Source organism: Dunckerocampus dactyliophorus, chromosome 17 (genome assembly GCF_027744805.1).
Source record: "Dunckerocampus dactyliophorus isolate RoL2022-P2 chromosome 17, RoL_Ddac_1.1, whole genome shotgun sequence".
NCBI lineage: Eukaryota > Metazoa > Chordata > Actinopteri > Syngnathiformes > Syngnathidae > Dunckerocampus > Dunckerocampus dactyliophorus.
Genome location: NC_072835.1, coordinates 568,212 through 583,874, shown reverse-complemented (window position 1 = coordinate 583,874; position 15,663 = coordinate 568,212). Strand labels below are relative to the sequence as shown.

The 15,663-nt window shown below is 41.9% G+C and overlaps 1 protein-coding gene and 1 pseudogene across 1 annotated transcript; both read left to right on the top strand.

Moving 5' to 3' along the window:
• Nucleotides 1-3,304: 3,304 nt before the first annotated feature.
• LOC129169878 (dynein heavy chain) lies at nucleotides 3,305-5,679 on the top strand (the record flags this gene model as incomplete). The annotated part of the gene is given in 2 exon segments (XM_054756775.1): nucleotides 3,305-3,652; nucleotides 3,754-5,679. Coding segments are annotated over 2 exon segments (642 nt in total), but the record flags the coding sequence as incomplete, so codon positions are not given.
• Nucleotides 5,680-8,474: 2,795 nt separating this feature from the next.
• Nucleotides 8,475-12,663, top strand: LOC129170300 (uncharacterized; annotated as a pseudogene).
• Nucleotides 12,664-15,663: the final 3,000 nt, after the last annotated feature.

Below are 15,663 nucleotides of genomic sequence, written 5' to 3'. Positions count from 1 at the left end.
GACAGGGATTTTTTCAAAGAGTCTTTGTACCTCTTCCTTGGTCCTCCTCTGTCACGGTGCCCAGTGGAGAGTTCACCATAGAGGACGATCTTGGGTAGGCGGTGATCCTCCATTCTGGAGACGTGCCCTGCCCAGCGTAGCTGCGTTTCCATCAGCATGGCCTCGATACTGGTGATCCCCGATAGTTGAAGTACTTCAGTGTTTGTGATGTAGTGACTCCAGTTAATGCTAAGGATGGAACGGAGACACCGTTGGTGGAAACGTTCCAGGAGTCGTAGGTGGTGTCTGTAAGTGACCCATGACTCGGAGCCTTTAAGGAGGGTGGTTAGTACCACGGCTCTGAACACACTGATCTTTGTGGCTTTCTTCAGGTGTTTGTTGTTCCAGACACGACTATGGAGTCTGCCAAAAGCACTGCTTGCCTTTGCCAGTCTGCTGTCCACCTCTTTGTTGATTCTTGCTTCAAAGGAGGTGATGCGTCCCAGGTAGGTGAACTGTTGGACTGCCTTCAGTTTTGTTTCACCAATTGTAATGTGTGGTGGACAGAACGCTTCCTGGGGGGCGGGCTGATGGAGAACCTCTGTCTTCTTCAGACTGACTTCGAGACCGAAGAGCTGGAATGCCTCTGCGAAGCAAGATGTTACACGTTGCAGGGCAGTCTCTGTGTGGGTTACGAGGGCGGCATCATCAGCAAAGAGTAACTCCCGAATCAGTTTCTCTAGGGTCTTGGTGTGGGCCTGTAGGCGTCTTAAGTTGAACAGGCTACCATCAGTGCGGTATCAAATGTAGATGCCATCTTCGTCACCGAGGTCATCCGTGGCCTGTTGAAGCTTCATGCTGAAGAAGATAGTGAAGAGAGTTGGTGCAAGGACGCAGCCTTGCTTCACACCGTTGATGATCGGGAAAGATTCCGAGAGGTCATTGCTGTTTCTTACCTGACCACGGTGATCTTCATGCAACTGCATAACCATGCTGATGAACTTTGGGGGACAGCCAAGACGCTCCAGGATCTGCCACACACCTTTTCTGCTCACAGTGTCAAAAGCCTTTGTAAGGTCTACGAAGGTGACGTATAGACCCTTGTTTTGTTCACGGCATTTTTCTTGGAGCTGTCTGAGTGCGAAGACCATGTCAGTGGTACCTCTGTTCAGTCTGAAGCCGCACTGGCTCTCTGGGAGGTGGAGTTCTGCCACAGCTGGTACCAGTCTGTTGAGGAGAATTCTTGCTAGGATTTTGCCCGCGATGGAGAGGAGCGTTATACCCCGATAGTTTGAGCAGTCAGAGTTTTCCCCTTTGTTCTTGTACAGGGTGATGATAACAGCATTTCAGAGGTCTTGCGGTAGTTTTCCCTGTTCCCAGCAGCATAGGAAGAGGTTGTGAAGTTTGGAGTGCAGTGCTGCTCCGTGCTTCCAAATCTCTGGTGGGATTCCGTCGATGCCTGCAGCCTTGCCACACTTCAGCTGGTTTGTGGCTTTGATGACCTCGTCGAGGGACGGCGCTTCGTCCAGCTCATCTTTAACAGGCCGCTGAGGAATCTGCTGGGTCGCAGATTCGTCGACAGAGCGGACGGCACTGAAGAGGGTCTGGAAATGTTCTGCCCATCGGTTCAAGATTGACGCCTTATCTGTGAGGAGTGCCTGGCCATCCGTACTGCGCAGGGGACCAACCACTTGGTGCGAGGGTCCATAGACTGCCTTTAATGCGTCATAAAATCCCCTGTAGTCGCCAGAGTCCACGCAAAGCTGGGTTTTCTTTGCAAGGTTGGTCCACCATTCATTCTGGATGATTCGCAGCTTGCGCTGGAGGTTGCTGCATGCTCAACCGAAGGCAGTTTTCTTCACAGGGCACGATGGTTGTGCTAGGTGGGCCTGGTGGGCAGATCTCTTCTTCGCCAGCAGTTGTTGGATTTTTTGTCATTCTCGTCGAACCAGTCCTGGTTCCTCTTTATGGAGAACCCTAAGACCGCTTCACAGGACTGTAAGATGGTGGTTTCAGGTGGGCCCAGAGCATTTCAGGACAAGGATCTGTGAGGGAATCTGAATCTTCCAACTTTGACTGAAGATTGGACTTGAAGACGGATCTCACTTCAGCTGACTTCAGGCGGTCAACCTGGAGTTTCCTCCTAAGGGTACCTCCTCGTTTTGGCTTGGGCTTGAAGTGGAGGTTGAGCTTGCACCGCACAAGATGGTGGTCTGTGTGACATTCTGCGCTGGGCATAACTCTGGTGTGCAAAATGTCTCTGAGGTCTCGTTTGCGCATTAGGACATAGTCTAGGAGGTGCCAGACTGACTTTCTGCTGGAAAATGGTGTTTGTGATTGTAAGCTGCAGCTCTGCGCAGAGTTCCAGCAAGAGAAGCCCATTATCCTTGCAGTTCCCAACACCGTGTTTCCCAAGAACTCCTTTCCAGGTCTCTGAATCACGGCCCACTCTGGCGTTGAAGTCCCCAAGGACAATAACCTTGTCACCTGAAGGGGTATTCCGTACTAGATGGCGCAGGTGTGTGTAAAATTTGTCTTTTTCCGCAGGGTCCGCTTGAAGGGTCGGAGCATACAAACTGAAAAGGGTAACAAACTGCCTCTTTCTCAGTGGTAGGCGCATGGAGATGATACGGTCAGAGTGACCTGATGGTAAATTCTCCAGCTTTGAGGTGATTAAAGTTTATGAAGAGTTAATAGGCCTGCTTAATTCTACACCACCCACAGAACACTACCTCTTTTAGAAGAGTCTAACGACGACGACCATTTGTCCTTTTTTTCCATAACTCCTCCTCCACCACCACCACAATGTATGCTCGACCACGCCTCTTCAAAGGTAAATAACATTTATCATTACGTATTATATCATTTTTATTTTTTTTTCATTATCCTGGTTTAATATTACTACTGCATCCAAACTCATATTTGCATACATATACATATACTGTATATGTATACATGTACAAGTAGTACCTATATCATTGCTAATATTACCTTTTACCCTACTTAAGAACAATTCCACTTAAGAATGGTCGTCTGGAACCAATTGTGTTCGTTAGTTGGGGACTTAGTATATACATATGACATATCAGTATTATACAGTATACATATGACATCTTTTCAATATTATACAGTATACATATGACATTATACAGTATACATATGACATAATATTATACAGTATACATATGACATAATATACAGTATACATATGACATAATATACTGTTTACATATGACATAATATTATACTGTTTACATATGACATATTCATATTACACAGTATACATATGACATATTAATATTATACAGTATACATATGACATATTATACAGTATACATATCTTATAAATATACTGTATACATATTACATTAATATTATACAGTATACATATGACATCAATATTATACAGTATTCATGACATTATTATACAGTATACATACTGTATGACATTATTATACGTATTCATGACATACAGTATACTTATGACATCAATATTATACAGTATACATATGACATATTAATATTATACAGTATACATATGACATATCAATATTATACAATATACATAACATTAATATACAATATACATATGACATTAATATTATACAGTATACATATGACATCAATATTATACAGTATACATGTGACATTAATTTTATACAGTATACATACTGTATGACATTAATATTATACAGTATTCATGACATTATTATACTGTATACATACTGTATGACATTATTATATACATACATATGACATATTAATATTATACAGTATACATATGACAACTTATCAATATTGTACAGTATACATATGACATATCAATATTATACAGTCCTCATGACATCAATATTATACAGTATACATATGACATTAATATTATACAGTATTCATGACTTTAATATTATACAGTATACATATGACATATCAATATTACACAGTATACATATGACAATATTATACAGTATACATGACATAATATTATACAGTATACATATGACATCAATATTATACAGTATACATATGACATTAATATTATACAGTATTCATGACTTTAATATTATATAGTATACATATGACATATCAATATTATACAGTCTTCATGACATTAATATTATACAGTATACTTATGACATCAATATTATACAGTATACATATGACATTAATATTATACAGTATTCATGACATTAATATTATACAGTATACATATGACATATCAATATTACACAGTATACATATGACAATATTACACAGTATACATATGACAATATTATACAGTATACATGACATAATATTATACAGTATACATAGTCGTTCAGTCGTTCACAGATCACATCAATGCGGTGGACACCAATATCAAATTTACTCGCGAGGACGCTAAAGAGAACCAACTAGCCTTCTTAGACTGCAAGGTAATTATAGGAGAGGACAGACAGCTACTTCCAGAGGTCTTTAGAAAGGCCACACACACTGACCAATACCTGCTTTTTGAATCAAACCATCCACTACAACATAAACTAGGGGTTATTAGGACACTCCAACATAGAGCGGAACTAATACCAACTAGTGCTGAGGGAAGGAAAAAGGAGACACAACATGTCCAGAGAGCGCTCTCAACCTGTGGGTACCCGCGGTGGGCTTTTAACAAATGTCAAAAGAAGAGAGTAGGGAAAGAAACCCAAAAGCCCACAGAAGCAAAAAGGAGAGGAGTGGTAGTCCCTTATGTAGCGGGGGTCTCCGAAAAACTCCAGAGGATCTTATGGCAACACAAAATTCCAACCTATTTTAAACCAGTAAATACCCTGAGACAAAAACTAGTGCATCCTAAAGACAAGGCTCCAAACCAAAAACAGAGCAATGTGGTCTATTCCATCCACTGTAAAGATGAGGAATGCAAAGAGCACTACATTGGGGAAACTAAGCAAATGCTCCAAAAAAGGTTTTATCAACATCGCAGGGACAATTCTAGTGGTCCTCAATCAGCAGTACATCTACACCTTAAAGCTACCAATCACTCTTTTGAGGACAGCGAGGTAAAGATTTTGGCCAAAGAAAACAGATGGTTTGAAAGAGGAGTAAAGGAAGCTATTTTTGTCAAACAACAGAACCCATCATTGAATCGGAATGGTGGTTTGAGGTTTAATTTGGACCCTGTGTTCAGCAGGTTACTGAGACCAAAACCCACAGCTCTTAGTCATGCAAATGAGGTGGAGCCAGAGCCGAGCCAGAACAGAGACAGAGTCGTTCATACCCAAATACAGGGAGCTACACTTCCCTTTGATCGGAGGTGCTAATGTGAGGAGAGGATTAGACCACCCCTCCTCCCAGTCTTAGTGTAAGGAACCAATAGGAGGAGGGCATTGGCACACCAATTCCGCCCACTCTTACTGTATTTAAGGCCTAGGCTTCCAGCACTTATTAGTTCGCTGACGAAGCTCTTCGGATGAGGAGCGAAATGTTCAACACCTTCTTCACAGAAGTACAGATGACGTCTCAAGAAGCCTTTCCCTCGATGGACAACTCCTGTACGACTGAGAGCCTACACAGACGAAGTATACATATGACATAATATTATACAGTATACATATGACATATTAATATACAGTATACATATGACATATTAATATTATACAGTATACATATGACATATTATACAGTATACCTATGACATAATATTATACAGTATACATATGACATTATACAGTATACATATGACATCAATATTATACAGTATACATATGACATATCTTATAAATATACTGTATACATATGACATTAATATTATACAGTATACATATGACATAACTTATCAATATTATACAGTATACTTATGACATCAATATTATACAGTATACATATGACATTAATATACAGTATACATATGACATTAATATTATAGCGTATACATACTGTATGACATTAATATTATACAGTATTCATGACATTATACAGTATACATATGACATATCAATATTATACAGTATACATATGACATTTTAATATTATACCGTATACATACGACATATTAACATTATACAGCACACATGACATATCAATATTATACAGTATACATATGACATATTATACTGTATACATATGACATTAACATTATACAGTATATATATGACATATCAATATACAGTATATGTTCCGCCCTGCGTAGTTCAGTCATTGTTTCTGTCGGACCTTTTTTGAGTGACGGATGTATCAGACAAACAGTAGTAAGGCAGTCAGTCACACGTGAGAGCTTCGTCACGAAAACGTGGTCAGATCTTTGTCTGTGAGTAAAATATAGTAAGATTGTATATTGTTCTGCATAGTATTTGCATATACAGTGATGTCTTTCATTATTTGTGATCGTGTTCTAATTAGCTTGTTCTCGCGGTGAAATCTGTTGGCAATGTGTCATGTTTAATTCGTCCAGCAGAGGTCGACAGAGCTACGTTTTAATTGCAATTATGTCTGTTATGTCACGTTTGATGTATAGTGATTGTACTGTGAATGTTGTTTATTTGTATATGAGAGGAACAGGTGTAGTTTATTGTGCTAATGTGTGATATAATCAAAGCACTTAACTTTTCATATTTGTTTACATCGCACAAAGGATGTCACACTTTGTAATGTTTAGTTTGTGTTTGTATTTGCAGTCTTATAGTCTATAAAGGGAGGAAAAAGTGTATAGAAATAAAACTGAGGACAAAAAAGGATCTAAAGAAGGAGCATCAGTCCTCAACCAAACTTCTGGAGCTTCCCTTCCTTCCTGTATGCTGTTATCTATCTGTCTAGCTGCACAGAGCTTAGTACGTGTTGTGAGGGTAGAATAGTAAGAAGACAGTAATACACCAACCTCTACACGAAGCGGTCCAACTCACACCCTGATTACGTCACTGCTTACCCATCAACCTCCAAACGGCAAAGATGGATGAACAACACAATAGAGAAGAAGTGCCGTCACTGGAGACTAGATCCCTAGCCCAATCCTCGAGGATATCGGGATGCACAAGTAGCAGATCATCAACGGCAAGCTCTGCTGCACTCAAAGCTCGAGCCAAAGCCGAAGCTGCCCGCACACAAGCTTCATTCGCTAAGAAGGAAGCGGAGATGATGGTTGAAGAAGCAGCTCTGCAAGCAAGAATGCACATTCTAAGGAAAGAAAAGGAAGCTGCTGCAGCTGCCGCAGAAGAAGCAGTGTTTGTAGCTGCTGTGGAAAACATAGAGATGGACTCTCATCATGGCATTAACTTAGCCTTTCCGCCATCCAATGCTGCGCAACGGACGCACGAGTATGTTTTGCAACATAGTTCGGAAGTGACAGAACACATACCTGCGTGTCCAAGTTCACAATCTGCGGTGGAGAAAGTCAAACAAGAAGTGAGTAACCCCAAAATGCTTGAAAATGCTCACACACAAGTAAACTCTAAAGCTGTAAATTCCCGGCCAGCAGTGAATGCCACACAACATAAAACAAGACATTCAGACTTACATCCAAGCCCAACTTATGAGATCCAGTCTGCACCACGAAGACGGGACCCGGACGAAACCTCAAAGCAAACTGCAACAACATCTGATGTTGCAAAATACATCATGAGAAGAGAAGTTGTCACATCTGGTTTAATGGAGTTTGACGACCATCCTGAGAGTTACTGGGCATGGAAAGCTTCCTTTCGAGGTGTCATAGAGGAACTTGCTTTGAATCCAAGAGAAGAACTAGACCTCTTAGTTAAATGGCTTGGGCCAAATTCCAAAGAGCAAGCCAGAAGAATCAGAGCCATACACAGCCATAACTCAGTAGCAGGGCTAAACATGGTCTGGCAAAGACTAGAGGAGACCTATGGTACTGCAGAGGCAGTTGAACATTCGCTGTTGAAAAGAGTTGAGGAATTCCCTAAGATCTCAAACAGAGACAACATTAAATTAAGAGAGCTGGGAGACCTCTTGTTGGAACTTGAATATGCAAAAGATGGAGGATACCTCCCTGGATTGGCATATCTTGACACTTCACGTGGAGTGAACCCAATATTAGAAAAGCTCCCGTTTAGTCTCCAAGAGAAGTGGATTTCCCAAGGCTCGAAATACAAAGAACTGAACGGTGTCCCATTCCCACCTTTTACATTCTTTGCAAAGTTTGTTCGCTCTGAAGCTAAAACCAGAAATGATCCGAGCTTCATGATATTGCAAGCTAACTACTCAGGCCCCACCAAGACAGACAGGTCTACAAAATATACCAACAAAGTACCAGTGTCAGTGAGGAAAACCGGAGTGTTTTCTCAAGCTACGGTAACTTCAACAAACTCTGCCGAAAAAGAAGTTTTTGATCCCGATCGTCTTTGCCCCCTCCATAACAAGCCTCATGCACTCAGAAAGTGCCGCACCTTCCGCAGTAAGCCGTTACAAGAACGCAAGACCTACCTTAAAGAAAGGAATATTTGCTTCAGGTGCTGTGGTTCAAACAAACATAAAGCAAAATACTGTGACCAAGAAATAGAATGTAGAGAATGTGGCAGCAGAACTCACACATCAGCTCTACACCCGAGTCCAGCACCGTGGATAACAAGAGTACCAGCAGAGCACGGCGAGGAGGAGGAGGCACACGAGACTCATCCGGAAACTCCCCCTGCAGTGACATCAAAATGTACTGAGGTCTGTGGAGAAAACGCTAATGGCAGATCGTGCTGCAAGATATGTCTAGTTAACGTCTACCCTGAAGATCAGCCAGAAAAAGTAATTCAGACATATGCAGTGTTAGATGACCAGAGCAACCGTTCACTTGCACGTCCTGAGTTTTTTGACCACTTTGACCTCCATGAAAAAGCATCTCCCTACACATTAAAGACCTGTTCTGGCATTACCGAAACTACAGGGAGGAGAGCAACAGAATTCGTGGTGGAATCCTATGATGGAAAGATCAAGCTAAAACTCCCAACTCTTATTGAGTGTGAAACAATTCCAGACGACAGAGATGAGATTCCCACGCCTGAAATAGCCCAATACTTTCCCCATCTGAGACCTGTGGTAGACAAAATACCGCCACTCAATGGAGATGCTCAGATCCTCATCCTGTTAGGAAGAGACATTTTGCGAGTGCACAAGGTGAGACAACAGTACAACGGTGAACACAACGACCCTTATGCCCAACGCCTTGATCTCGGGTGGGTCATAGTGGGGAACGTTTGTCTGGACAGAACTCATAAATCCCCCAGTGTTAGCGTGTACAAGACACATACACTCCCTAACGGACGGACCTCCATGTTAAGTCCTTGTCCTAACAATATCCAAGTGAAAGAGACACTTAAAACAAAAAATACTCACCAACCAAGTGTTACCAACTACAGGTTACAAGGCGAGGAGGTTGAAGGACTTGGAGCTACAGTCTTCGACAGAACTCCCGAAGATGAAAAGATAGCTCTGTCAATTAATGATCAAGCCTTCCTGGACATCATGGACAGAGAGGTTTACAAAAACGACGCAAACAACTGGGTAGCGCCACTACCGTTCTGCAAACCCCGTCGCCGCCTCCCTAACAATCGAGAGACAGCTCTTCGACGACTCTTATCCCTCAGACGGACACTAGATAAACGCCCGGGCATGAGAGAGCACTTCTTGGAATTTATGAAGAAAGTGTTTGACAACGATCAAGCTGAGCTAGCGCCAGAGCTAGAGGAACATCAAGAAAGGTGGTATTTGCCTCTATTCGGTGTCTATCATCCTCAAAAACCAAACCAGATCAGAGTGGTTTTTGATTCGAGTGCCAAACAAGATGGTGTGTCACTGAACGACGTGCTGCTCAGCGGGCCGGATCTAAACAATTCACTGCTAGGGGTCTTGCTGCGCTTCAGGAGGGAACTCGTAGCAATCACTGCTGATATTCAGCAGATGTTCTATGCGTTTGTAGTCCGTGAAGATCATCGTGAGTATCTACGGTTCCTTTGATATAAGGACGACTTAAACAATGACATCACAGAATTCAGAATGAAAGTGCACATATTCGGCAACAGTCCATCACCAGCAGTTGCTATCTATGGCATGAGAAGAGCAGCTCAAGAGCATCAAGAAGAATATGGCACAGACAGCAAAGAGTTCGTCACACGGAATTTCTATGTAGACGACGGTCTGATATCGCTGCCAACAGAAGAAGAGGCCATCGATCTTCTAACAAGGACTCAAAGAATGTTGTCAGAATCCAACTTAAAACTCCACAAGATTGCTTCCAACAGCAGCACAGTCATGAGAGCATTTTCCCCGGAGGACCTCGCAAAAGACTTGAAAGACCTTGACCTTGCTGTAGATCCTCTTCCACTCCAACGAAGCCTTGGACTGATATGGAATCTGGAGAGCGACAGTTTCAGCTTTCAAGTATCTCAAGAAGAAAAACCCTTCACAAAAAGAGGCATCCTATCCACCGTTCAGAGCCTCTATGATCCACTGGGCTTTGCTGCTCCCATCACAGTTCAGGGAAAACTTCTGGTCAGAGAGCTGTCGTCCAAAGTGTGCGAATGGGATGATCCGCTCCCATGGGATCAAGCAAGAGCCTGGAAACTGTGGAAAGAGTCTCTCTTGGAATTAGAGAAGCTGCACATAGACAGAAGATATGTGCCCATCTCTCTCACAACATCACAAAGCAGAGAACTCTGCATCTTTTCTGACGCCTCAACACAAGCCATTGCAGCAGTAGCCTACCTGTGTGTCACCGACAACAAGAACCAGCGCTACGTAGGATTTATCATGAGCAAGGCAAAGTTGGCGCCTCTTCCAGCTCATACAGTTCCACATTTGGAGCTGTGTGCAGCAGTCCTGGCAGCTGAAATGGCAGAGTCAATCCTCAGCGAGATAGACATCGAGGTGCAAGCAGTGAGATTTTTCACCGATAGCAGGATTGTCCTCGGGTACATCCACAACGCCTCTCGAAGGTTTCATGTGTATGTGGCCAACCGAGTAAATCGCATTAGGAAATCAAGTCAACCACAACAATGGCAGTATGTGTCCACAGAGCAGAATCCGGCAGACCACGCCACAAGACCTGCGTCTATAGACGTCCTTAGACTCTCTAACTGGTTCACAGGTCCCAGATTCCTGCTACATACTGGTGAACCTCTGCAAGACAACACCTTTGAGCTTGTTAATCCAGAACAAGACGTTGAGGTTCGACCAGAGGTTGCTGTCAACTACCTCAAAGCTTCGGACACAGACAGGCAGTTCAGCTCAGCACGCTTTGAACGTTTTTCGAGCTGGAAGAGACTACTGCGAGCCATCACAAAACTTATTCAAGTGACAAGAATGTTCGCCAAAACTCACAAAGATGATGCGGTTGACACACGATGGCAAGCAAAGAGAATCATCATTTGTTGTGTTCAGCGAGACTTCTTTGCAGAAGAAATAAACTGTTTGAAAAATGGGATTCAGCTCCCGAAAAACAGCCAGCTGAGAAAGTTAAATCCATTCATTGACAAGGATGGACTCCTTCGAATTGGAGAACGCCTTATCAATGCTGACTTACCCAGAGACGAGAAACATCCTGTGATACTGTCAAGAACTCATCACATTGCTACCTTAATTGTGAGACATTACCATGAAGAGGTTGCTCATCAAGGCCGTCACTTAACCGAAGGGGCCATTCGGTCAGCAGGAGTGTGGATAGTGGGAGGCAAAAGGTTGGTGTCTAGTGTCCTTCACAACTGTGTGACCTGCAAGAAACTGAGAGGGAGGTTAATGGAACAAAAAATGGCACCACTTCCAACTGACAGACTCGCCTCAGAGCCTCCTTTTACCCATGTCGGATTGGACGTTTTTGGGCCCTGGAACATTGTCACTCGCCGTACTCGAGGAGGAAGTGCCGAAAGCAAGCGATGGGCAGTGCTATTCACTTGTATGAGCACCAGAGCAACACACATCGAAGTTCTGGAATCAATGTCGGCCTCAAGTTTCATAAATGCCTTACGACGTTTTTTTGCAATTCGTGGTCCATCCAAGCAATTGCGATCCGACAGAGGCACAAACTTTATTGGAGCATGTAAGGAATTGAAATTCAACACCGGTGATCCAGAGCTCCTAAGTTACCTCGACAATCAAGGCTGTACATGGACGTTCAATGCTCCCCATTCCTCGCATATGGGAGGCTGTTGGGAAAGACTTATAGGTGTAGCACGCAGGATACTGGATGGAATGTTGCTGCAGTCCGACACCAACCGACTCACACACAAAGTGTTGACAACATTAATGGCAGAAGTCATGGCCATTCTGAATGCTAGGCCGCTGATCCCAGTATCAACTGACCCTGACAACCCAAGTGTGCTAACCCCTGCACTGATTCTTACTCAAAAGATGATCCCAATCACAGCTCCTCCAGGTGACTTTGACAATTCGGAAATTCACAAAAACCAGTGGAAACAAGTGCAGTGCCTAGCAGAGAGATTCTGAAAAAGATGGAGACAGGAGTACCTAGTGACTCTCCAGAAACGTCACAAGTGGAATGGTGACAAGCCAAACCTTCAAGTGGATGACATAGTTCTGCTGAAGGACAGTCAAGCAAAACGGAATGACTGGCCGGTTGGACTTGTGGTGAAGACACTGACGAGCAAGGACGACAAAGTTCGTAAGGTCGAAGTCAGAGTCACGAGACAAGGAACGCCAAAGACCTTCATCAGACCCATCTCGGAGCTTGTTTTTCTGCTGTCGAAGGACTCTTAAGTGAGAGAGACATTTTGATTAAAAATAACTTGTTTATAGTTGTTTCTAGTAATTAGGTTATTTAATATTTGAATATTTAAAATGTTTATGGTGGTATAATTTTATACCAGGCGAGGAGTGTTCCGCCCTGCGTAGTTCAGTCATTGTTTCTGTCGGACCTTTTTTGAGTGACGGACGTATCAGACAAACAGTAGTAAGGCAGTCAGTCACACGTGAGAGCTTCGTCACGAAAACGTGGTCAGATCTTTGTCTGTGAGTAAAATATAGTAAGATTGTATATTGTTCTGCATAGTATTTGCATATACAGTGATGTCTTTCATTATTTGTGATCGTGTTCTAATTAGCTTGTTCTCGCGGTGAAATCTGTTGGCAATGTGTCATGTTTAATTCGTCCAGCAGAGGTCGACAGAGCTACGTTTTAATTGCAATTATGTCTGTTATGTCACGTTTGATGTATAGTGATTGTACTGTGAATGTTGTTTATTTGTATATGAGAGGAACAGGTGTAGTTTATTGTGCTAATGTGTGATATAATCAAAGCACTTAACTTTTCATATTTGTTTACATCTCACAAAGGATGTCACACTTTGTAATGTTTAGTTTGTGTTTGTATTTGCAGTCTTATAGTCTATAAAGGGAGGAAAAAGTGTAAAGAAATAAAACTGAGGACAAAAAAGGATCTAAAGAAGGAGCATCAGTCCTCAACCAAACTTCTGGAGCTTCCCTTCCTTCCTGTATGCTGTTATCTATCTGTCTAGCTGCACAGAGCTTAGTACGTGTTGTGAGGGCAGAATAGTATACATATGACATTTACATTATACAGTATATATATGACATATCAATATTATACAGTATACATATGACATCATTATACAGTATACATATATTATACATTATACATATGACATTTATATTATACAGTATTCATGACAATATTATACAGTATACATATGACATATTATACAGTATACATATGACATATCAATATTATACAGTATACATATGACATATTATACAGTATACATATGACATATTAATATTATACAGTATATATGACATGTACATGACAATCTATTAATGGGATTGAATTGTAGTTTTTAGTTTTAGTAGAAAGTGTGACAAAAGCTGCCCTTGCCTTAATGTAAATAAACACAAGATAAGCAACTTGTATGTTTACTCCTGTCAATAACAACCATAAAACATGTAGCAGCTACTGCACCATACCATGCTGTACTGTACCATACTGTACTGTACCATACCTTACTGTACTGTACTATACTGTACTGTACCATACCTTACTGTACTGTACTATACTGTACTGTACCATACTGTACTGTACCATGCTGTCCTGTACCATACCTTACTGTACTGTACCGTACCGTACTGTACCATACCTTACTGTACTGTACCATACCATGCTGTACTGTACTGTACTGTGCCATACATATTCCACAGTCCCCTTAATAATTTCTTGTGTCAGACCTGTAGGTTGATCAATAAAACTTTTTTGAGAGTTTTTGAACGAGAGAAATGTGAGAAAATGTTAATGCCTGTCTGAGAAGTGTATAAATTGTTTGGTGAGGGGCTTTACAGCGTTAAAACATACAATTGTTGTAAACAAATAAAGTTGGCTACTTTGTGGATTTCACATATTGCAGGCTATTTTGGGAACCTATCCCCCACGATAAGCGAGGGGAAACTGTATAACATTATCTCCAACCAAGAAGATCACTTTATGCTATTTGATTTTCTTAGTGGACTCAGACTCAACTTTGGCTTGATGAGTTGTGAGGTAAGCAGGTTTGACAATATTTGTATTGATTGTTATTGTGATTGACATATTCATTGATAGATGGATTTAAACAGATTCTTTGTTGCTGTGTGTCACAAGTGAATGTTGACGGTGTTGTGTCAGCGAGCTATTCCGGGTAAAACTAACGTCTCTGCTGTGCACGTGACAGCAGCAAAAGCTTTCATATTCACGTCATACCTTCGCACCCAAAGCCCGATGTGTGTTTAGCGCGTGAGACGCCACACGTAAGTTGTGTATCATCAGTCAAATGGAGGTTGTGTGCTGCTGGAACATACGGTGTGACTGTGGGGGTTAACGTGGTGGCTTCTCTTCTCAAATATTACTTTCAAATTTGCATGAAAAATACATTGCAATGAAAACTTCGCAGCGGTGTAGGACCAGGGGACAAACTACCAGTGCACGATAATTATTGGACCGATATGAGCGAATTATCACATCATATGATAAATCCCAAATTATTAAAAATAGCTTTATAGCCAATCATTTAAAAAAATGCTCCAATGAGGCGAGATCTAGAAGAAACCATTCTGTTTTGGTGAGAGTCTGGATAAAAGCACAGCTAGAGGAATTGATTTTCAATGTTAGATGGCATCAATACAAGCACCTGTCTTTGTCATCCTCCATCAACCAGGAAGTAATCTGCAAAATCCATCCATCATCCACCCATCATCCAACCATGTATCCATCATCCATCCGTCCATCATCAAATGAAGGTTGTTACTGGTGCCAAGGCCATCACACGCCATCTGCTAAAGAAGACTTTTAAGAAGAAAAAGCTCTTCAAAGGCCTTGTCTCCTTCACGGTTTTAAATTTGCAGGAGAGTGCCAAACATGGGATGTTGAAAGGTGGAAGACAGTTTTATTGTCCCTTGACGGTCCCGGTGGCTTCCAACGTCACTGGCATGGCAAGGAGATCCCACCTGAGATTTTCCACACGGCACACAGACTTGCCCACCTTAAACATATCCACCCAAAAATTGACAATTTGTTGCTCGGTTGAAGCCACATCCATTTCATCTGGTTCTCTGTTCTCAGCCATCCTAGCATTTGACCTGGGTGAAATTCAAAGCCTGTCACGATCACATTGTTCATTCGTTCATTCATCTCATCTCATTCTTCATTTTCTCTTTTCTTTGCTTCTTTCTCTTCCTTAAAAACGGTGTGCAAGAGAGCGTTATTGTCCTGTA